At 40.1% G+C, this 25,078-nt stretch overlaps 2 protein-coding genes across 6 annotated transcripts in view; both read right to left on the bottom strand.

Annotated features, from left to right (window-relative positions):
• Window positions 1-1,827: 1,827 nt before the first annotated feature.
• Window positions 1,828-3,115, bottom strand: LOC122886462 (gastrotropin-like). The gene is made up of 4 exons (XM_044218694.1): window positions 2,879-3,115; window positions 2,570-2,745; window positions 2,336-2,425; window positions 1,828-1,959 (listed from the first exon to the last, which is right to left on the bottom strand). Exons 1-4 carry the CDS (start codon window positions 3,075-3,077, stop codon window positions 1,909-1,911), a joined length of 516 nt encoding a protein of 171 aa, XP_044074629.1. The 5' UTR covers window positions 3,078-3,115; the 3' UTR covers window positions 1,828-1,908.
• Window positions 3,007-25,078, bottom strand: part of elovl8a (ELOVL fatty acid elongase 8a) — a 31,208-nt gene continuing 9,136 nt past the window's right edge. Inside the window, exons 8-9 of one of the 5 annotated variants that reach the window (XR_006380356.1) lie at window positions 3,222-3,288; window positions 3,007-3,071 (exon numbers count right to left, since the gene is read on the bottom strand). Coding sequence is in view for 4 of the 5 variants with exons in the window: in XM_044218690.1 (XP_044074625.1) it covers window positions 6,537-6,722 (186 nt within the window). In the remaining variant the exon portion in view is untranslated. Of the gene's footprint in view, window positions 3,072-3,138; window positions 3,289-5,296; window positions 6,723-22,389; window positions 24,670-25,078 lie in introns of those variants that run through there. The other 4 variants (XM_044218693.1, XM_044218690.1, XM_044218692.1 and 1 more) reach the window with 4 other exon arrangements.

The following is a 25,078-nucleotide window of genomic DNA, read 5'->3' as shown; positions in this document are numbered from 1 at the left end:
TATGTGGGAGGTCAGTGCCACTGAAATGATGAGTGAAGAAGACAAAATGGCTAGTATCAACTTTATGCTCTCATTAATTGTCAAAAAACTATTATTATAATTAATATGTGTCTCACATTTGCAAGATAGTGTACAGTGAGACTACAATTTTAATCAAGTGTTGCTGCAATAAAGCTTCCATCCACCAGTGGCAGCACTGAGTGCAGAAGATCAGCACTCTGATAAAGAAAGTAATCCTGTGTATTTGTACATATTTGCTTTTACATGGTTTGTGATGGTTTGTATTGACTTTAATGGAAACGACTTTTCTTGGTCAGAGCAAATCACCCACATGACAACATTTTCCCCACTTGCAAAGTTGCTGAGAAGGAATTTGGATTTTCAACATTCTTCCTGTAATGAAATGAAACAAACAGTAACTGAAATGTCCGTAATAAACTTTACTTGATCATGCAGTCAGACCGACACCTGGAGAGAGTTCAATCCAGTCAGCTATTCTACATAATGTAACTTTATTATTATTGCTGCTGTAAAGTGACACTTGTACTTGTAGGACATTTGTATAATATGATATGTGATTTGGTTATAGCTCTTGATTATAAAATAGATCTAGTAACTAGAGGGTGCTCTAAAATTTGGAGGTTTGGGGGATTCTTCATTTCATAATGTTTAAATGTCCTCTAACTCCCCAAAGAGAGAGAAAGAAAAAGAGGGAGAGAGAAAGCACTCGCATGTGGACGAGTGAGAGAGAGGGAGCGTGCGCAATATGGATGTGAAAATGCTGTGTAAATTAAACTCCAGATGACATTACTTGATAGCTTATGATTATAAATGATTAAACTTGCAATGCATGATTTCTTGCATTGTAAACAGATAAAATACATAATTGAATACAAATCAGAAACAGGTAAAAGTTTAAAAGTGGAATTTCACTAAGAAGACATCCAGAGAATACCTAGCTAGCAAGATATCTGAAATTTATTGTTGAAACAGCTGATAACAGCACAACCATTGTGGTTTTGCTTTTGCAGGTGAAAAGATGTCTTGCTGTCTATTAAACATTGACTAAATTCTGGTGAAGTGTTTTTTAGATTATAATCTTTATTTTTAATGGCTATGACTATATAACAGGTTTTCCTGGACATACTTCTGAAAGGCTGATCAAAAGTGTTTTAAAGTAAAATCCTTGACATACATTACAGTGTTATTGCGCAGATTTACAGGTGAGATACCACTGTAGTAATTGTGACTTGTTTACATCCACCTACAACCCAGATTAGTAATATTGCTAACAAAAATCCAGATATTTGTGATCCTCTCTATCACTTCCTCTTGTAATATTGGTCTTATACAACTGACATCAAACATCTTTTCTCATTTATATTCAGAATCCATATTTCCCTTTCTTGCATATTGCAAACTAAACAGCCATTGCTATTTCTAGTTTGTGATTAGAGACACTCATACATTTTGATGCTAATGATGCATAAATGGTGTCTAGGGAACCTTTGCAACCCTATTCATATGGCTCATAGGTTAACTCATTTGAGTTAAGAATATTTCTAAGAGTCAAAAACATTTTAATAGAAGTCTTATGCTGTCACTTTTGCTGCCAGTCCCTGCAAAGCTGGATCCATTGACTTCCTTTAAGATGTGGCTTTAATCAAAAGTCTTTTCCTGATTCTTGAATAAACTCTTAAATTTCAATGGAAGTTCAGTGGCTGAACTTTTCATGTCTAAAAATCACACATTATCCTTAGTATGGTATGGTACTACAATAGGATATGCACAAACACACACACTAGAAAGTTTAGATGGAAACACAGGTTCATGTTCATATTCTTAGTTTATTTATTGCAGTTGCTGTAGAGGTTTCCATTGTAACTGAGGTCAAAGGGCAGTCAGCAGTTAGATCTTCTTGCTGGTTCTCTTAAGCAGTACAGAACCAGCTTTGGAGGTCTAGAGAAAGACAGAAAAAGTAGTAAATTATTAAAGCAAGGAATATTTCATTCCAGTGCCTTGTTTATACTTCAGAATATATCATCAAAAGATAAAATTCTCAAAAGCAGAAATTGGAATGGAAGCACATTGAACTGCAAATACGTAACATTTGGAAACATTTGGAGAATTATCTCACACTGACTCAGGTCACAAGGGTTAAATGTGAGTCAGATGTGTCTATGTTTGAGACTGTTTTTGTCGTTAGCAAATGCCTATCCGAGTCTGCAGAAATATAACATTAATGACTCTAATAATCCCTGCGGGGTGTTGAGTATAATAGCTGCTGTCATCATGCTAGGTTCTCAGCACTAAAAGCCTAAGTGAGTGTGTTTACCTCGACAAGCTTGCCTCCACTGATCTCGGAGGTGTGGTGGTAGTTGGGGAAGGTCACGCTTAGCTTGCCTCCCTCCATGTACACTGTGGCCTGAAAACACACAGGTTATAATCAGTCAAGGAACCAAGGTACATTCATCCTCTATTCCCTTTCTGCTGGGTTTATAATCACCTTCATGGATTCATATTTCTGCCCTGCACAGCTGGAACTTTACACTTTGGATTTGCTTCCTACCTTGAATTTCTTTCCTCCAATGGTCTCCATGTCGGCCTCCTTGCCGACGGTGAACTTGTTGGTGACCTTGGCGTTTGTGGGGTAGATCTGGGTCCAGGAGAAGTCATCACCATTCTGGGTGACCTCTGTGATCAGCTTGTAATCACGGCCCTTCTCAATGATGTCATCAGGGATGCCTAGAGTGGGAAAAGAAGAGGAATGTGAGGTTATAATAGCCCAAATTAGTCCAGAAAATCAGAGAACAGAAGTAAGGAAGTAATGTGCATGTGTTGTTTGGCTGAGAAGGTGTTTATATTCAGTCTATCTCACCAAGCAGTTTGCAGAACTCATCGTATCCCTCCTGGGTCTCAGTTTCCCATCTTCCAGCGAAGGCCATTTTGGTAGTGTTTGTGGGTGGAGGCGTGAGAGCAGAGATGCTGAGGCAAGTTGAGGGAAAAGCAAGGTACTGAGACCAAGACTGTTCCCTGCTTATATACTGTACACCTCTCGCCACCTCCCTCATCTGCATTTGATGATACAAGAGAGCAATTACAGCTGAAGATGATGACTATAATAGGCTAAGAGGGAGAGGGCAATAATAAACGGGCGTTTATGGAGTTCCCAAGCAGTGAGTAAAATGCTGACTGCTCATCAGAGCGAGCTGGTAGCTCACCTCCAGGTCAATGAACTCTCCTGCAATGGCTTTATGGTCACACCCTCCACTTTTACTGCTGCAGAGTCTAAAATCAAATAGAGAGCTTTGTTTTAAAATACAAGTAGCTTGTTATCTTACATTGTGAATGATGTGATTTGTAAAAAGATCATCATGTACTTATTCAAGGTCTTTATTTATATGCTGGCATTGAAAAAACTATAATATGAAGAAAACTTTATACTTTATAACTTATACATTTGTGTAAGGGGATATAAATAATTATTTTGTTGCTATAAAACGTGGGACACAGCCATTTTTTCATGTATGAAGTCATGGTTCGCTCCATCTTTTCCACTGTTGTTTATGGGGCCTCATAGACGGTGAGTGGTCACATTATCCGGGGGAGGAGTTCAAACTGTAGCACCGCACCAGAGCTTCAGTTTACCGGGCAGCAGGGTCTTGTTGATCTTCTCCAGACTGTTGATGATGTCCTGCTTTAGTTGCTGCACCTACTCTTTGTCCTTGAGGCTTGCATTGTACCATCTGCCCAGGCTTTTGACAGGCTGCTCGGACACTGTTGGTTTTGGGGCGTCACAGCAGAATTTTGTGCATCCTTTTCTTTCAGAATTAGCATGCCACCAGCCCATTGCCATGCCTTGATTCTGCCACGCTATCGGCTAGGAGCCGATGCTGCTCTTGCTCACCGGACTGCTTTTTCTACTTCTTTCCATTTTGGTGGGCCAGTGTCCAGGTGGAATTCAGGAGGTTGAATTGGCTGGATGTCATGTGGGAAGACTATCTGCTCATGGCTCTTTGTGTCGTGGTGGACCTTTTTTCAGGTGTTCTTCCAATTCATGCTTTGATGTTTCCAAGGTTTCACATTTTTCCTTAGCGAAGAGGTCTTTGACGAACTTTGTTCTTGTGTGTTCCTTTTTCCTGTGAAGTTTCCTTAAGTTCTCTGCTCTTCGCAAGTTGCCAGCTTGGAGTAGTATGAGACCTTCTCTCTCTGCATCAGAGGCTTTCTTCCATTGCTTTTTCATCTGTCTCCTCTCTCTGATAAGTTTCTCAATCTCTTGCTGCCTCCTGGACTTGATTGGTGCTGGTAATGCCTTTCCACTTTCCTTTTGCTCACTCCAAAGCGCTCTTCTCCATAGTGGTAGATAATGTCGCCTATCCTTTCAAGCTTTGCCTGTGCTGTGCCCACTTGCTACTTCAGGATATTTGTCAGGTCATTGTTGATTATTTCCCACGCTTTCTTTTCAACAACTTTGGGCCACTTCACACGAGGTCTGTGCCCTTCGATCTTTTTCTCCATTGGAGGTCTCTGTGGTCGGGTGGGTCCCTTACCGGCATTTCTGTGCTTGTCTTAACCTCCTCAGTAACAGGGGTGCTAATGCTCTGCGAACTTTGGTTTGTGTCCCATGTGCTTCACTCAACCATGAAAAGACCAAAACCAAGAATGTGTTAGCCTAAATACTTTCTGAATTCCCTAACCTGTCTGCAGCACTCAGCCCCATGCCTATTTGTTCCTACTGAAGACATACATTTTTAAAAACGGGTCATAAATATATACTTTCATTTTGTAAAAAGGCTAAGAAATTTCCTAAAACAGCTGGGCATTGTAGCTTTTAGAGAAAGTTACTCAAACAGGAGTAAGTAGTGCGTTTGTTGAGGACTATTAGCAGATTTGGTGCACTAGCAAGTATTTTGGACACTGAGACACTGTATGTGGTAGTTTAAGGTTTTTCATTTCCTGTTTTATTTTGTAGTGTGTTCCTTCCCTTGTGTGTCTTGTGGTTTTACTTCCTGTCTTTGTTTTCCCTCCAGTTTTGATTGTTGGCCCTTCCTTGATTGTTTGCACCTGTGTCTCATTGTTTCACCTCCCCTAGGGTATTTAACCCATGTCTCTGTTCAGTGTTGGGTCATTGTTGTTACACATGTTGTTGTTCCTGTCTTGAGTTTTGTTCCTGTCTAGTGAGTGTTCCTGACCTTTGTGTGTGTTGCTGTTTGGTGCACCTTTTTTTTGTACCTGGTTCCAGTGCCCAGTTCCCCGGCAGTTTTACCGTGAGTTCTGTTTTTGGATTCTTTGTCTCCCTTGGACCATGGCTGGATCCTGGATTTTGTAACTTGCCTGCTCCCTATTTGAACAGTTTTGCCACCTTGGACTCACTTCCCTGCTTCCACCACTACCAGCCAGTAACCTATCTGCCTTTTGCCTATTTGTTGCACTGTCTTCCTACCGGTCTGTCTACCTGTACCTGCGTGTAAACCATCAACTCCAATAAACACTGTAGCCATCTGGCTACTTCACCTCATACCGCTTCCTGGTCATCTGCATTTGGGTCCACATACCACTACACAGCACATACGACAGAATGACCCAATCAATCATGGACCCAGCAGAGTTGGCCAAGGAAGCGGACCAGATGGTCCATGATCTGGTATGCCTAAGGGACATTTGTTGGGAAATACATGACGAGTCCCGCAGAGAGGCAATCAAATGTCGGGTCGAAACCAGATTCTCGACATCACCTGGGCTGTGGGAAGCCATGCCTGGGTGGCTCACGGACTTCCTTCATACCCAGACACCCCAGCCTGCAACCATGCCTGCTACTTCTTAACCAGTCCCAGACTCGAACCCATACCTAGGCAACCACTTGGTTGTCGGTGGTCCTCGCAGCCATCGGACTGCACCCCAGCCTGCTGGCCCCCAGTTCATATCCCTACATACTTACCTCCTACGTGCTAGTCTCCAGTCAGCATCTCAGCCAGCAAGCCAGGGGGCACCTCAGTCTGTTGCTTTCTCGGTGCCTTCAGGGAAACGCTCCAGGAGGAAGCGTGGCTCCCACAGTTGCTTGCCTGCCTAGCTGCTCGCCTGCGCCTCCAGTCACAGCTGGATCGCAGCAGCCATCACGCCCTGCTGGATCGCAGCAGCCTCGAGTCCCTGGACTCTTTGCTGGATCGCAGCAGCACCAACCCTTTGCCGCCGCTGGATCGCAGGTACCTCCTGCCCCAGTTGGATCGCAGCAGCAGCCATCCCTAGTCGCCGCTGGATCGCAGCCGCCTCCACGCCGCAGAACCATCTGCTTCGCAGCATGCCACCAAATTCTCTGCTGGATCGCAGCAGTATCCTCCTTCTCTGCCGTAATGGCAGGCTCCGGGTTCCCAGACTTCACTGGTTCTGCCAGCTCCTCTACCAGTCTCTCCATCGCCAGGATTGCTGTCCTGCTGTCCCGCCGCCAGTTCCCTGTCCTGCTGTCCTGTTGCCGGGCCCTGATCTGGTTCGCCGTCCTCCAGAGGGGCTACGTCTTCGCCGCCGGCTTCTAGAAGGTCTCAGTCTTCGCCGCTGGCCTCCTGTGCCACCGGCATTCTGCCAGGCCTCCAGATGGTGTCAATCTTCATCACAGACCTCAGGAGATCAGCTCCGCACATGTCCAGCCCCCAGGCCATCCGCCCGAGGTCCTCCGCTCCGCACATGTCCAGCCCCCGGGCCGTCCGCCCAAAGTCTCCCACCTGGCCCTTTAGTCAGAGACACAAGCCAAGGAATTGACCATTTAGAGTAAAAGGTTATACAGTTAGATTTGGACATTAAATCCTAGTTAAATCAACAATGTCAAACGTAGAACATAAGGAGGAGGTTGGGGTGGTGGAGGGTGCTGTGGCACTAGTGACAGGCTAGTATGATTGGAAGTTACTAGTCAACTGGTAGCCAGCTGACTAGTAACTTGGGGGAATGCAATGAGCCAGTGATTTTGAAGCATGAATGAGGCAACTAATGCCAATCAACTAATGCCAGTTGACTTCAGTGCTCTGCTGGAACAAACGTTATGTTCCATGTTTGTGGGGGTTAATAGGGGCCCAACAGAATATTTTTGCCCCAGAGCTCCAAAATATGTTATCCTAGCCATGACTTGTGCATATGTTTATGTACTACTTCTGCAATTATCATAATTTTATGACATTAAACTTGTGATTATTATTCTTATATTTATCAAAGTGTTTGTGGATGAATTGGATGTCGAGGAACATTTGCTTTTATTTTTTTTTATATTTTGATTCCTTTTATCTAGTAATCATATTTTGCATTTAAGTGTAATTCATTTCTGATTCTATGTGAACAATCTGAAAACCTAATAAAAGTGTAATATTTTTAAGATCAAGTCATTAAAGCTAAAGTGTATTTTTATATAATTAACTGAAATCGATACCACAAAATATAGGGAGTAATATTATTCCCTACAAATAATTGAATGAGTAAACAGTAGATGTGTGGCAGCAAATTAAATAAAAACAGAGGAAAAACAAGCACTTCTTAAATCTTCCTTTGAGGAAAAACACAGTGCATGGTCACACTTAATAGAATTACAATATAATGTTGCTTGTACACATTGGTGGCTGAAAATTGTTCATTAAGGTGACTACATGACTGAAGCACCTCAGGCTTTCAATTCTGATAAACTGTGAATAGGTAAAAGCTTTTGATGCTGCACTTAAATTCGATCTCACACAATAAAGCCATTTTCATAGACCACTGATAGTGTTTCTAAACCATGAAAAGTCAACATGGCCTTGGAGCTCTTTATAGATACATAAAACATCACATTGGCCAACATCTTATAAAAGTCTCTCTCTCTCTCTCTCTCTCTCTCTCTCTCTCTCTCTCTCTCTCTCTCTCTCTCTCTCTCTCTCTCTCTCTCTCTCTCTCTCTCTCTCTCTCTCTCTCTCTCACTCACACTCACACGGTCAGTGTGCTGAAGTGCACAAATGCAGTTTAAAAAACCCCCACTTCTCATCAGATATAACATGCTATCCCCCCACTGCAGCATCTTCACATTTTTTTCCCATCTGTTGGGTGAATTGTGTTCTACAACATGACATGACATTGGGCTCAGGTTGACCTTTGGCTCTCTTGCATTTGATCTTCCAGAATATACTTGATGATGCAGCATTTTCTGCATAATATTTAAGCTACTGTATGAATTTGTCATGCACATTTCTCCAAGTGGTTTCCACAGGTATTGTTCTATTTGAAGGTACTGCATTCATCTTTCCTTTCTATTGTACCCTATTGTAAATGAATAGTTAAATCAACTTTCATAAAGAAGAACATCAGCATCTACAGTATGTTGAGTTTGAGGTAGGGAGTGGTGGATTGTACATTTACTCAAGTGCTTTACTTAAGTACAATTTTGAGGTGCTATTACTGGAGTATTTCCATTTTATGCTACTTTATACTTCTATCCACAACATTTTGGAGGCTGATATGGTACTTTTCACTCATCTACATTTATTTGACACCTTTAGTTACTTTGCAGATTCAGGTTATTTAATACAACATATAATCAACAAATAAATCATGATGTATTATTACCTGGCAGTATATAAAATAGTTTAAATCAGTCCCTTTACCCACTGGAACATTAGTGATGCTTACACATTAATGCATCAATAATTATAATAAAATAATATAATATATATACAATTCTGAAATGGGCAATTCTGCACAATGTGTACTATATTTTGATGCTAATACTGTATTGTACTGTACTTTAACTTATGTAAAATTTCAAATGCATTACTTTAAATTGTAATAAAGTATTTGACACTATATTGTGGTATTGCTACTTGTACATAAGTAAATTATCTGAGAGATTTGGGAAATCACACAATAAACATTTGTTAAGTAACATTAAACACTGTCTTGTGTTTTAACATTCATGTAATTAAGTAATTAACAGAGCGTAAATGAACAGAAATGCTTCAGGTTTGGCATATCACTCATTGGTAATGAAAATATATTCAGGAGTAGTCTAATACTGAATCTAATAATTATGCATTCCCCTCATAAATAACACACAGTTCTCTCCTACATTAGAAGCTTTTAAGAAAAAAAGTATCTGTGTCAGTACTGGTGTTTCTGGCCCTGGTATTACTTGGTATCGAATTGGAACCAAATTTTGTAATAATACCTACCCCTAGTTTGAGGTAACTGGTGTGAGTAAATAAGCCACCACATGTGTCAAACATAACCAGACTGCAAACATGGAAATACAATACCAATAAAAAAATATAATATAATATATATATATGCTATTGTTTGATGTCAAAAATATGCAGTTTGAAATATAATGTATGGCTTCACAAATACTATATATTAATGATATTGTTGAGATGTGGCTCAAGTGCTCTGGTTTAGAGGAAAATGAGTTCGTTTTTAACGGATTCACAGATTCAATTCAGTTCAATTCAATTTTATTTATATAGCACCAATTCATGACAGAAGTTATCTCATTGCACTTTTCCTATAGAGCAGGTCTAGAACGTACTCTTTATAATATTATTTACAGAGACCCAACAACTCTCCAGATCTCCACCCTGAATGTAGGTATTTGGATACTAATCCATTTACACTCAAATTATACAACTTAACATTCATGACATATATTATACACTGTACATAATATGGGGTAGAATTAATGCTTTTCCGAGAGAGCAACTGACTTTCGATTTGCAGTGATTGCTGGTCTTATAGTAAGATGATCACCACCTGGAGGCTACTACCTTTTCATTTACAACTGCATCACAGTTTACCACATACACATACTGTACCTGCCACATGTAGAGCAAGACGCTGTACCAGACAATTTTTTTCGCATGCATAAATCCATAGCCATCTTAGTGGTTTGTAGAGTGGTGTAGTGTTTGGTCCAGGCTGAGAAATACTGTATATGGCAAGTAAATAGAAAGTTAAGTGTGATCAGATCTAGTGAGAGGTTATATCTTAACATTATCCATATGTCAAAATAATGATGCACTTGTCAGGTAATTGTTTCTTCTGCCACGGGAATTAGATTTTATGCAGAATGTCCTGGACTAAAAAAAATTTGCATTCATTCTCTCAGTTTATATTTGTTTATTTGTCTCAAGGTCAAACCAAATCTAAGCATTCACAGCAGTGAAGAGTGAGCAAAGTACAGTTGTTGAGGTTTATTGTCAATGTTGTAACCTTGTGGTTACACTTTAATAGCGTAATTTAAACCTATGCTGAAACGTTCCCTTTTTTCTGATCTCTTAGTTCCCCGAGTGTGAATCCTACTGGACAATAAGTAACTAGGATTACTGGCTATAACCTAATGCCCAATGACATCTCGATGAAGTCATGCTTTACTTTTTCCTCTCTTCTTGTTTTATGATAGGCATCTTTTGATCTATGTGAAGGAGAGAAATAAAGACAACTAAGCTGAGCTGATGATGACTACGAAAAATGAGAAAAGAAAAAAACAAGAATATGAACAACTGAACAAGGAGTTAATGAAAAACAAGAGAAGAGAAGAGGGGGAAGGAAGAAAAGATTCTAAAGAAAGATACATATAGATAGATTCCTTTTATCTACAGCTATAAAGAGGGGATTTGCGATGGAGGAATTAAAGGAGGGGAGGCCTTGATATGCAAATAAAGCTGCTGCTAATCAAAGCAATAAGATTAGCCTTCCAAATTGAGATGAAGAAAGGCTCCATTATCTGGGCCGAGTGTCATGTTTAATAACGTGGAACGGCATGGTAATTCACTAGTGTTGCAACTGTAGCCTATGTGGGTGTGTGTGTTTATGTGTGTGTGTGAGAGAGATGTGTGTGTCTGTCTGTGTGAGCGAGTGTGAAAGAAAGAGAGAAAGAGAAAAAAAATTCTATATAGAGAATTAAACATGTGAAAGGGAAAATGTGACTTTATGTGTGCCCGTGGTGTCACCAGCATGAGTTTGTGTGTGTGTATACATAAGAGAGAGAGATAGTGACAGAGGGGGAGAGAGAGAGCCGAAAAAACTGGTTCCCATGAGAAAAAGTGTGTGTGTGTGTGTGTGTGTGTGTGCGTGCGTGCATTCTTGGCTTTGATGCAAAAGTTTTGTGCTATGTAGATGAACACATGAGTAATAGTATGGAAAATGCAGCTTTAGTCAGACACTCCTGTATGCTCACACAGACAATACTTCATCCCTTGGATACATTTCCTCAAAATAATTACTAAAAAAGCAAGATAGAGGTGGACAGGTGTAAATGAATCAACTGCAGATGACACCAAGAAGACTGCAACACATAAATAGGCTTTAACAATTGCACATTCCAACACATCATTGACTTTGTACCTATCTTGTTAGAAATGGTTTGGAGAGTGTCCTTGTTCAACCAGCGGCAGAAGCTAGTTTTTGCTGCTAAATGTTAAATTTTTGTCAAAGAAAAAAATGCCTCAGGGGAAGATTTTGGTTGAATGTACTGTCTTTTAATGAATTAACCACAGTGGTGTACCTTTCTGCGGCTAATTTCAGCTTTTGGAATTGTGTTAACTTAATTCAATAAAACTAGCTAATTTGCTAGCCCCCAGTGGTTGAACAAGCACAGCACAATACTATCACCAAAATGTATTATACAGCTGCGCCAATCACTATTTTTTATTGAATATTATAAACCCCATTTCACAGTACACATAGTGAAATGACAAATGTGAAGAGGTCGCTTGTAGTGATGAAACCACAGAGAATTATCACCCGACTCTGCAATTCTCCTCAGCACTATGGAGTGTTTTAGCATCTTTTGGCTCATTGTTTTGGTTGTATGGCCTGCACTTTTACTTTTTTTTGGTCCTGTAGTCATGGACTCAGACCTGACTTTCAACAGCCACATTAAAACAATTACAAAGGCAGCCTACTACCACCTTAAGAATATATCCGGGATTAAGAAACGTATGTCTCAGCAGGATTTGGAAAAACTTTTCAAGTCTCTCTAAAAAAATCAATCAGACAGCTGCAGCTGATTCAGAACTCTGCTGCTCGTGTTCTCACTAAGGCCAAGAAAGTGGATCACAGCACTCCAATTCTGAGGTCTTTACACTGGCTTCCTCTCTGTCAAAGAATTGATTTCAAAATACTACTGTTACAGTACATTTCTGCTACGTTATGAACCATCCAGACCTCTCAGGTCGTCATGGACAGGTCTGCTTTCAGTCCCCAGAGTCAAAACTAAACAAGAAGAAGCAGCGTTTAGTTTTTATGCGCCGCATATCTGGAACAAACTCGCCACTTAAATCAAGGCTGAAGAATTTTCTGTTTGCTGCTGCCTTTTATTAAATCAAATAATGATTCATTTCTTACACTGCACAAAATTTGACTCTCCTGTTTTATCTTTTTATTTTCTATTTAACTCTTTAAGTGTTTTTAAATGTCTTTTTATATTGCCCTATGTGGCTTTTATGTTTTATGTAAAGCACTTTGAATTGCCTTGTTGTTGAAATGTGCTATACAAATAAACTTTCCTTGCCTTGCCTTGCCACACATCAACCGTGCTTCCAGCTGCAGGAGGCAGCTATTTTTAGTGAAAAACGTGCTGTATGCTACCGGTCCAGCGCCAAACGACAGACAAGCAAAGTTAGCAACTAGCTAAGCAGCTAAAGAGCATGATAGTTTCCACCAACTCCTGAGAATACTAACAGCTAAAAGGGAGTGAATATTGGACTCATTCGTCATGTGGCTAGAAATATGACTCCAAATGAATACTAATGTTCCAACGTGTCTGCTAGATGAGTAAATAGGCTGCAGTTTGCTAACATGTTTGCCACAACAACTCTTTAAGGTGATGATATGTCAATGTTGTGTTTACAGCTTGTTCTGCTGCTTAAGCATCAAAAGTAAAATTACTACTTATGCAGAATGGACCATTTCAGAGTGATATATTATATATTATATTATTGGATTATTATTAGAGATGCATAAATGTGAAAACGGCATTTTAATGTTATAGCTGGTCTAGGTGAAGCTAATTCAAATGACTTTATATACTGTTGGGTGGTTTGACCTATAACAATGGATCGCATTTCATTAAATGATCATATGTTTTGTATGTAAAATTTGTATCTGCTAACAAGTAATAGACCTCTTTGCATTAAATCGAAATACTGAATTTAAGTACAAGTTCTTCAAAAGTTATGCTTGAGTACAATACAGTACTAAATGTACTTACCGGTAGTTACTTTTCTGCTCTCTCATAACAGAACTGTGTGATGATCCCAGAAACTGTTTTGATTGGACCTTGCAGACTTTGTAAGATGAACAAGAGAATGTTAGTGATATGTACAGAGAGGCAGGAGACACCGATAGGGAGACAGATGTAAGTTTATTTGGATTATAGCCAGAACAGACAGGTAAGCAGGTATGGAGAAGGGGAAGCCCGTTGTGGTGGTCGTCCTCTTCCACGGGGCGCAGGTTGATCTGTGCGGACGGCCCGGGGTTGAGCATGTGCAGAGCTGGGAACCTCGGGTGGACGACCCGAGGCCTGGACAGGTGTGGAGTTGGGAGCCTCAGACGGACGATCCAGGGCCTGGAAAGGTGTGGAGCTGGGAGCCTCGAATGGACGATCCGGGGCCTGGACAGGTGTGGAGCTGGGAGCCTCGGACAGACGATCCGGGGCCTGGACCTGGGTGTTGCGGAGGACCTCAGGCGGACAACCCGGGAGCTGGACCTGGGTGGAGTGGAGGACCTTGGGTGGACGACCCAGGGGCTGGACCTGGGTGGAGCAGAGGACCTCGGGCGGACGACCCAGGGGCTGGCCTGGCGCGGAGCTCACTGCATGAGGTCCGTGATAATGATCAAAACCATCTAGAGGCCTGGCGGACTGCCGGCGGCAAGGTCGGAGACCCTCTGGAGACCGTAGGCGAAGACGGGGACCCTCAGTTACCCAGTTAGGACCCCAGTTAGCTGCTTCTACTGACTGCTACACTGCATTCAGGTCAGATTTTGGGTGAAATTTAATCGACTGCTTTATACCACAAAGAGAGATTGGCTTATGTAACAAGGAGGAACATAAGAACAGAGGGAGAGCTTTATTCTTCCAGCATAGGCAGTGTGTTAAGCAAAAAAGAAACCAGATGATGCAAAGGGAGAGGAAGAGGAACAAGTAAAAACATCTTCTTTCCAGCAAAGTGGTTCATGGCAAATATGAGACACAGGACTAGAAATACCACTGGTTTGCAATAGAGGCTTCCAATTGTTTAAGGTAATTATACCGTCTATCACAACTAATTTGACCATGACTGTTGATGGTTGAAAAATGCTGCACATAGCACCTTTAACTTTGAAAAGCCTGACAGGGAGAGCTGCCTCAGTAACTCGGGCAATGAGCCAATACAGCCATTAAACACAGAGACAGAAATAGGCCACAGTAGCCGCCAACAGTAAGCATTCTGTTGTTGTTATCTTTACTGTTTCTCAATCCATCCTGACAGCCTTACCATCCTTTGGGGAAGGAAATGGCAGCCACTGGTGATTAAAAAGGCCCCACTTCCACCCCTCATCTAGGGAGCCAAATTATGCCTGCATTAATATTTCATATTACACAGGACTAGCAGAGAAACCACATGTGTACTCAGCCCTTTGTCTTCATGTCAAATGAAATGTGCTCTGCAATCATCAGAGGGTGAACCGAAGTGGTGAGAGGAGGGGCGTTGGCAGGAGGGGAGGAGGAGAAAGGAAGGGGTGGAGGGAGATGAGAGGAAAGGATGGGCAGGAAGGAGACAAGGATGGAGAAGGGGGATAAGAAGTGAAGCCAGGCAAAGAGTTTAGAGTTGAGGGGAAAGAAGAAGAAAGACCAAAATATTTGGGTGAGAGGAGAGATGAGGCAAGAAGAGGAGATGAGTGGGGAGATCGAGAGAGTAGATGAAAGGCAGTAGAGCAAAGAAAAAAGTACACATCTAAGAGGGGAAAAAGGGGGAGTCGAGAAATACCTTAGTGTTTTAAATAATGTAAAGAGGTGACGGCATACGCTGGGTTGAACAGAGAACACAGAGGTTTGTAATACATTTGAGAGAAAGCCAGTGACCAGAAGTTTTTATATTTTTACTTAGCTTTTATTATCAGCTGATCTACATATTATATTTTTAAGAGACAAGTATTGCCACCACAGAAAAGAGAAAGTGACCACAATATCATAGCTTCAGAAAGACCAATAAAACAAATATCCTATAAGAAAACCCATAAGCTAACGAAACAGAAGCTAGTTAGGAAAACAGGTGGGACTTTGGCTTTCTATAGAAAGAAACCATAACTGATTTAATGAGCCATTCGCAGTTTCAATGTACCGGCCACGTACATAGACTTGCATGGCTTAATCTTTGAGACAAGCAAGATTTGTTGGGTCTCTGTAAATAATATTATAAAGAATTATGGTCTAGACCTGCTCTATAGGAAAAGTGCAATGAGATAACTTCTGCTATGAATTGGCGCTATATAAATGAAATTGAATTGAATAGTTTCAATGCATAAGCTAACTGCAGGTTAATTCCACTGTCTCCATTTCTATATCTATGTGTAAATATGAAAGATACAATGTGTTAATATGGCAACTTGTTGAGGGACATTTTATATTTAGCTAGGCTAGCTGATTTCCCCTGCCTCCAATGTTTGTTCTAAGCTAGGCTACACACATCTTGAATTTATTGTCACTGAACACATAGCAATGAAACTGATTCCTGCTCAGACAGTTTGTTGATGAAAATGGGTATTTTCTGTTTAAGAATCAAAATGTAATATGTCATACTGCATTGATGCTACAAATGCTACACCACCTATGCGGTCTTATTTTTAATTTATCTCCCTTTGTCTGCATGGAAGTTTTTGTCATTTTCTGTGTAACACACTTTGTCTTTCTCCTATGGAGCCCCCAAAGGGTCATGGTGAGAATTTTTTTCTTAATTACTTTTGCGTTAACCTTGCAGTACTCTTGTGTTCACTCAAAATACATTTTCTTTATTGCAAGTGAATGCAATAGTAGTTAGAAAAAAACACCACTGTGACCCATCAGGGGCTTCATACTGTATTCTCCTTCCTCTTATGTCCTTGACTTGTCCAATGTCCCTTCCAGTCTATCCCAGAGAATGTCTGTTTTTTGGACTTTTTCACCTACCAAGTCTCAATGAAGACTGAGAAAGAAGAAGGTTGGCTAACAACACAGGTGCACAAGTGAAAAAGGTTTCATGCAGTTGTGATACTAACCTTGAAATGGCCTTAACTAGGTCTTCAAAGCTCACACTGCAAAAATATATGGCATGCGTGAGGTGTAAAAGAAGCCAGGGTCACTTTAGATAGACTGGTTCCTGTAGTGTAATGTAGCTGGTCTTTTCCATCGCATTTTATATAATGATAGAATATTATTTTTGTGCAAAACAGATTAAAGGTGCTATTGATAACATTGATAACATCCAGCCACTAAATGACGCACTCCCCCTCACCCTTCCATTCCATTCCAGTAGTTGCCAGTTCGTTCCACAACCTGCATATTTCATGGTCAAGTGGAGTGAGGCTCAGACTCAGTCATATTAAGTTCTGAATCTTTCGTGTTAGAGTAATTAATTAATTTTGCAACATATAGCTATAGATATAGGTTACTTTGTGCGGTGGTGTTTTATGTAATGTTATCTATGGTAATCTTAGGATATGGCTAGCTAGCTTTAGGTAACTCTTTTTTTCCCCTGTCATTTAATATTTATAGGAGCCCTATATTGCAACACGTACCATAAAATGACATTTCAATCATCCTTACATTTTAAGACATTAGGTAAATATTTACATTTTAATCCAATCAAAGATTACAGTACAGTACATTGTAGGGATGCTATTAAAACCCACAGTGCTCTACATTAGACAAATAGCCACAGTAAAAGTTGATGTTAGCTAGCGCATAGTGTTGACCTAACATTAGTCGAACTGTTTTCTTGCTGAAAACAAATCTCATAGCGGATTATAAAAAACAGCTGAGCGCCACACAGCAACAATGGCTACAGGGAGAAAGGATGATTGTATGATCATGTCAGTATTTTCAGATTTTTATATTAACATGACTACCATAGCTGCTGAGCTCAACGCAGCTGGCTACATGGCTAGCTAGCCACAAGTAAGTTACCTCAGCGAAGTGTCTCATAATAGGGCTAACATTAGACTGCAATATACTCAATGAAAGTCGCATTTTGGGTCTCAACACTATAATCAGACGATTTACACTAGTTCTGATCTATATATTTACCTTCGACATGACACTTTGGTAATATATTGGGATCCTACATCCACTCTGTTCTTAAAGAAGAGCGACCATCTTTTCATAAGGACCTTGGCCCACTGCTAAATTCCCTCTGATACACATCTTTGTTATAATGTTACATTGTTTGAGGGAACTACAATGTTAGGTAACTGGACACAACCATCACTAATGCTAATGTAGCTCCTTGGGGATTGAAACTATTATTTTTCAAATTTTGACAATCTAACCGGTGACAACACATTAGTTAGTTAGGACTATGACTGTTGGTAGTTGTTGTTTATTTTGTTTAAATGCAGAACTGTAACTTTATGGGTTATTATTGTTCGGACTATTAAGCTACGATAGCTAATATATGCTAACGTCAGTGTCTGTGTTTTCCACACTAACCGGCAACTATACCACGCGATACCAACATCGTCATACTATTGGCTCACAAGCCTTGTTAGAAGCAGGAACCAAACATCAGACATCTAACACAGAGATAAACAAAACATTCATTTTGGACCCGTCAAATTTTTCTAAATGATTAATTCACAATCATAATATTTTTTGTAGGAAAAGTTATACTTTTATTCCGCACCTTTCTAAAAGCTCTGTGGATGTTTTTTTTTAAACATTTGTGTATGTAAAAATGTTATCAATATAACCTTTAATCTAAACCAAAAACCTCATCGCTGTGAACATGCAAATAAAGTTAAGTATATTTCAAAGGTTTTGTCTTGTCTGCTCTGTAGCTGATCATGATGCAGTCATCATCACACATCATTAATTTTTCATCAGCAGAATTTTGATTCAATGGATCAATTTAAATTAAGTTTAATACAAGCTTTGAGGCTTTAGAGGCAGAATGAACCATATTGTTTTACCTGGCCACAGATAGGACGATTGTGAAATTTAATGAAAATTTTGTGAAAAGTTCAGGGCAAAATTTGCTTATATGTAGTATGTGTGACACTCACCTCCTGTAGCCTAAAATACCTGCTTAAAATTGAGAGAATGAAATAGGATCAAATCATGTACTTTTTAGTTGTGAATGTGAACAGATGTGCTTAGAGAAAGGGATCACAGTTTTGGCACAGTGATTAGTTTAGCAATTGGTTGAAGGCCTGTGTTTAGCAGGTTAATGTTTACCATGTTCACCATCTTAGTTTAGCATGTTAACATTTGCTAATTAGAACTAAATACAAAGCGCAGCTGAGGCTGAATGGAATGTTGTTAATTTTGCAGGTATTTTCTTTGTAAATGTGATCATATCATATGTAAAGGTACATTTGTACTTTGTAATTCTGTTAGCTTGTGAACAGCACCAGAGTAATTCTAGAAGTCATCAGAAATGAGCATTTAGTAGCTTATTTTTCCAAAAAAAAAAAACTCCTCTGGACCCCTGGGTCTGTTTTTCTCTGCTCACACATCCTTCTCACCGTTTTCACCCCTAACCGCTGTACATTACTGTAAGGCAGTTGTAATTCACAAAGTCAGCAAACAGCATTGCCTTTATCCATTATTATGTTGTCGAATCCAAAATGCTTCCTCACATTGCCTCTCATTCATGTCATGATTATCTGTTCAGCATTGGTTCCCTCCATTTTGCCCCTTGTGCTTGTAAACTGTGAATTTTGAATTTGAACAGATCATTACAGATCAAATATTTTCCCCACATTTGAACGTGGAAAAGCAAGTTATAATTTTGAAAAACAAGACAAAGAACTTGCAGCAATGCTACTTTGGCACAGCGGTGCTTTGAGCTAAATGCTAACATTTGTTACTTCTAGGTTGGACTACTGCAATTCCTTATTATCCAGCTGCCCGAATAAGTCCCTTAAGACTCTCCAGTTGATCCAGAATGCTGTGGCACGTGTACTGACAAAAACTAGGAAAAGAGATCATATCTCTCCAATATTAGCTTCTCTGCACTGGCTCCCTGTAAAATCTAGAATAGAATTTAAAATCCTTCTCCTCACCTACAAAGCTCTTAATTGTCTGGCACCATCTTATCTTAAAGATCTCATAATACCATATTATCCGAATAGAACACTGCACTCCCAGCATGCAGGGTTACTTGTGGTTCCTAGAGTCTCCAAAAGTAGAATGGGAGCCAGAGCCTTCAGTTATCAAGCTCCTCTCCTGTGGAATCAGGTCCCAGTTTGGGTTTGGGAGGCAGACACCATCTCCACATTAAAGAGTAGGATAAAGACTTTCTTCTTTGATAAAGCCTATAGTTAGGGCTGGATTGGGTGAGTCCTGAACCATCCCTTAGTTATGCTGCTATAGGCCTAGACTGCCGGGAGACTTCCCATGATGCGCCTCTTTCCTCTCTCATTTTCTTCCTCGCCATCTGTATGCATTTATATCCCATTACTGCATGGTACTAACTCAACATTTTCTCTCTCCCATAGTTTTGTGCTTTCTTGTTTCTCTACTCTTTCCTTCTGTCGCTTTCAGCAGGTATTTCTGCCTCCGGAGCTGCAGAGACTGGATCTGTGGTTGTGGGCCACTTGCTGCCTCCATGTTCCTGTTTGACAACTGCTGTTACAGTTGTTGTTATTGGCTCTGTTACTGATGCTGACATTATTTTTCCTATAGCTGTCATTCCTATTATTACTAATTTATTAATATTAACACAACAATTACTATTCTACTATTTAAAAAAATAAATAAATAAAATTCTACGTGGCACGGCAGCCACGGATGGCCGCCCACCATTGAGTCTGGTTCTGTCCAAGGTTTCTGCCTTCTTAAAGGAAGTTTTTCCTTGCCACTGTCGCCAAATGCTTGCTCATGGTGGGATTTTTTGGGTCTCTGTAATTAATATTATAAAGAGTACGGTCTAGACCTGCTCTTTAGGAAAAGTGGAATGAGATAACTTCTGTTATGAATTGGCACTGTATGAATAAAATTGAATTGAATTTAATTGAATTAGCATTCTAACATACTCACAATTGCAATGCTAGCATGTTGATATTTAGCAGGTAATGTTTACCATGTTCACCATCTTAGTTTAGCATGTTAGCATGGTAACATTTGCTAATTAGCACTAAATACAAAGCACAGCTGAGGCTGAATGGAATGTTCTGCAGGTATTTAGTCATAAGGGCCTAAACCAAAGTGATGATGATGGCGCTAGATGAAAAGTGAATCACCAAAGTTATTACAATTCATTCTCTTGGGAACTTGAATGTCTATACCAAATTTCACGCAATCCATTCAATAGTTGTTGAGATATTTCACTCAAAATAAAACATTTCAACATCATGGTGGCACTAGAAGAGTCAGGTGGACATAATTTTCTGCCAATCCATCAAGTAGATGTTGAGATATTTCACTGAATAAATGAAAATTTTGACCTGCTGCTAGGGGGAAAGTCAGGGGATCACCAACGTCATTAGGATTCATCCTCTGGGAACCATGAATGTACAAAATTCCATGGCAATCCATACAATTGTTTTTCAGTTATTTCCATTTGGACCAAATTGATGGACCAACCAATTGACATTGCCATTCATAGAGCCTTGCCGCTAGCATGGCTAAAAACTGACAGCTGCACCAGAAATCAATTTGGACTAACAGGGCAAATTTACAGAATCAGGTTCATGCAAATATGAATCAAATGAAATAATACCCCGTGGGACTGAGCCCCTCTGAAACAAATCTCTTCATGCTGAGATTGTCTGACCCACAACAAACAATAAAAGCCATAAATCATTCTATCTGCCTGCCAAGATAAATGGCACATCCCCCATATAACTGTGATAACACAGATACAGGTGGCATTGGGTTCATCCCATTGTCCATAAATGGGGACGATGTCACCAACAGATGGGGCTTCTCTTGTTGAAAACAAAGAAACACATGGACATATGCACATATGCACAGACACAAGTGAGGACAAAGTGACTAATAGATGGTTTTCAACAGATGTGATTTATATTTGACGTTCAAAATGTAACGTAATGATGAGGTAAAAAGACCTTGTCTTCTCCAAAAGTCTGTATTGGTGACTACTTAGAGCTTCACACTTAATTACACACACACAGACACAGACACACACACACACACTTGACAGGGAGCTACTAGCTGGTTGGTTGGCTGATTAACACTAGCTTGCCTGTGGTTGAGTGTGCTCCCATCATGTTGAGATTGCTGCAGCCTCTTGTTAACCCTCGTTGTATGAAACAACCTAGTGGCTCACCTTCAAGCACACTTATCAGCCTCTTATTCCCAAACCTCTCTCACTATTAACGATTATGTCTGTGTGTGTGTCCTTGTGTGTAAGTGCGTATCTCTGTCCCTCTCACTGGCTAGGAAGTTAGCAGCCGCAGCTTCAAGAGCGCTTCAATATCGTTTCCCTCTAACCTGATTATTAATTACAGTCTGCATCTAGCTGACCGCAGCCCAACCACTGTCTAACGCTGTTACCAAGGAGACTGACACCAAGTCATTCACAAACAAGATTCAGGAAACACAGATTTAAGCGTATTCACAGCACAGCAGTTGCTCAGTTTTTTTACTCTATGTCTGTGTCAAGCGTGGCATTGATTAACATGAATGCCGAACAAAAATTATTCAATGTAAAGTGAAAAGCATTAATGCTTAGGTGACACCTGTAACTAGCTTGGCTTCATCTCAAAAGCACCGTAACTCACTAAACACTCAAGATGAAACCCGTCAACTGGTGGCAAAATTGTAAGTTGATCAAAGTGACTGTGTGCCAGAAAGTCAGTAATGCCTGAGCTGTACGGCACTCAGCAGTAATCAACCTGGAGCTGTGTCTGCAGTGAGGCTGAGGGACATCACTTTAAATGGGCTTCTGGCAATCAGCTGTGAGCAGTGTGTGTGTGCTTGTATCACACTTGTGTTGAGATGGAGAGTAGATTAAGTACTTGCCAGCAGCAAAATATGGTTTCTAATGCTACACAAGTGTGTTTGTGTTATTTTAGTACTGGCCGTACGGTGCTGTATTACACTCAGTGATACACACACACACACACACACACACACACACACACACACAGTCTGCAAAATGCTTACTGTCTGATGTCAGCCAAGTGACAGTACACAGCTTTCAGAAGAGGTTCTCATCTACCAATAAAGAAAGCAGGCAAAATATGTAGTAGTTTTCTCACCAAACTGTTTATCCTTGAGACGTAACAAATTCATTAAACACTAGCAAAGCCAATTTAAAACAAAAAAAAACAATCCAGGAAGTCCAGTTTGAGTACCTGTGTCTGTCAGAACACAGGCTAAGATCATTTGTACGTTTGATCCTTCTCGTCTTGCTATCTTGAAGTGAGTGTACAACTGCATGTTTCCTCAAGACGCAAAGCCTGATTTGATGGATGAATGGGTTGAATATCTGGTGTACTTCCCATAAAGCCTCAGCAACTTTTCCATCCGCTGATTGGAGAAAGGAAAGAGTTGCTGTAATCTCGAACTTGCTCAGCAGGGGCATGGGCAGCTTTAAAACAGTCACATATTCTTTCAACATTATAAAACCAAGAAATCAGCTGTTATAATGACTCACAAAAGATGGCTTCCAAATTCTACCACCATGTTTAACAGTGAAGAGTTAATTTGGCTTTCTCCAAACACAAGCTTATCTGATTGTAGGAAAGAGGGTCGAGATGTCTCATAAGACCATAATAATTAATTCACTGGTCTGTGCTCTTAGATATTTATGTTACTTTGATGCAAATAGACTTTGAATTGCAGTCTGTTTACAGTATACCTATTTAAAGTTCACAATAGAGCCTTTTTATGTCAGACATTTTGAGTTGTTATAACAGGAAAAGCACAGGTGTAACTAATAACATTAACTATGTCCCCATTGCATTTAGGTGTCCAGTAAGCCATGCCTATGAGCAAGCGTGCAGAGCCCTGGAACTGAAGCACATTACTGGCATGCTGTCATCATTCATGTTATTAGTTACACATGTGCTTTTCCTGCTGTAACATTTAAAAATACCCCCTTTTCAAGTGTCTAAGAAGTTGTGAGTTAATTCAGTTGTCAGTTTTGAATGCACCAATGTCCTGGCATGTAGACTTTGTCATTGTGTTTTCGTTTTACCAAGTGATACCTTGCCATATCAAAATATTAACAACAAGTTTGGCTTCTGTTTTCTTTGTAGGTTGTTTAATGTTATTTTGAAAAACTCAAATGTAAAGGGGTAATTCTCTGAACTTTGTAGAGTTGCCACATTGTGCTGATGGGTATTAAAATGACTCGCCCGAGTAGCTGCCTCTGTAACTTTGATTTAGTCACTTCAAAGTGCTTTTTCATGCGGTGCTGCTATTTTGTCCAGGACAGTCAAAACCAATATGCTGCTGAAAATAAAAGTAGAGAAATAGATAGTGAACAGAATGGGAATAAGTGATGATGGCAGGAGAAATATAATGCAAGGGAAGTGGATATGGTTAATTAATTTACTCCTCTAATAGTTCTTTCATTTCTGTCCACAAGGGGGAGTGGATGGGCTCGCTTGTCTCAGGCAATTATACTTCTACATCATGACAGATGGAGCCGGGGGGGATTGTGGGGTGGGCTGGGGTTTCCCTGTTGGTAAGAGGGATTAAATGCTAGAAACTGGGGAGGGGGTCTAAAAAAGAGGGGGAATAGATGGAGAGTGCGGGATACAGAGCTAATGGCAGCCAAAAGTAGATTGGCTGTGACTGCCAGCCAATGGGTGTAAGAGAAGAATAAAGCGACTCAAAGGATGATTAGATTAGATCTATTAGCAGCTGGGGGAAGGACGTGATGAAACAAGGGTTAATGTGCGTTGAGTGTGTTTGTGGTTTTGTACTGGATTATTGACCAGAAGAGATCAATGAATGGAGGTAAATGGAGGACCCTCATAAGTACAGTAAATATCTGTACGTGTATGTGTGTAAGGCACAAATATATAATTCATTTATATGTTTGTAACAAAAAAACACATGAAATTTTGTTACAAACATGAATATGCTGCACTTCTCTTTTTTCAGTTGTTATTATATAGGTTTTCATACACATGTTAATGTACTTGTACATTTAAGAAAAAAAGCTGTAATCACCATAACAAGTAATTAACATAACAAACAAGCAGGAATTGCTTTTTATATCCCCTCTGTCATCTCTCTGTTTCTTTCTGTACTACCTTCCGGTTTCCAAATCCTTTCATCTCAGCTCTTTTCTCTCTTTCCTCATACCCTTCATATACACCTGATTTCTTTCTCTGCCTCTCTCCCTACGTCTTCTTGCTCTTCTTCTTGGCGAGGTAGGTTTGGTAGTAGAAGTTACTGAAGAGAGCGATGAGGCTGAGAGAGTAGGCCAGCACAACCACGTTCATGGAGTCAGGGAAGTCACAGTCAGCAAACAGGTTGTAAGTGGTGTGGATGGTAAATATGAAAAACTGGAGCTGGGTGGGACACAGACAGATGGACAGGAGAAATAAGAGAGAGAGTAAGACAATACCAAGTGCCAAATTATCTGGGCACTTTAAATAACCAGAAACTGAGAAAGACATGAATAAAATACAAAGCGAGTACAGGTAGACAGACAAACCTGGCAACCTAGAGAAAACAGACTGTGCCAGTTCTGACAACAAGAGACAAAGACAGAGCAATACTTCCTCCTACACTACAGCCTGTATAAAGACATAGAAAGTTCTTTACCTGAATAAAACTGAAATAACAAGAATTTGACACACATTCAAAATTCATTAATTACTTTTGGTAAAACTGGCATTGATATATAAGCAGCAAAATATATCAGAGCATTTCACAGCCTAAGTGAAAACAACAACACCTGAAACTTATTTATTTATT

The sequence above is a fragment of the Siniperca chuatsi genome, linkage group LG13 (genome assembly GCF_020085105.1).
Source record: "Siniperca chuatsi isolate FFG_IHB_CAS linkage group LG13, ASM2008510v1, whole genome shotgun sequence".
NCBI classification, from domain to species: Eukaryota; Metazoa; Chordata; class Actinopteri; order Centrarchiformes; family Sinipercidae; genus Siniperca; species Siniperca chuatsi.
The sequence above is the reverse complement of the archived record's forward strand: the minus strand, read 5'-3'. Positions and strand labels throughout refer to the sequence as shown.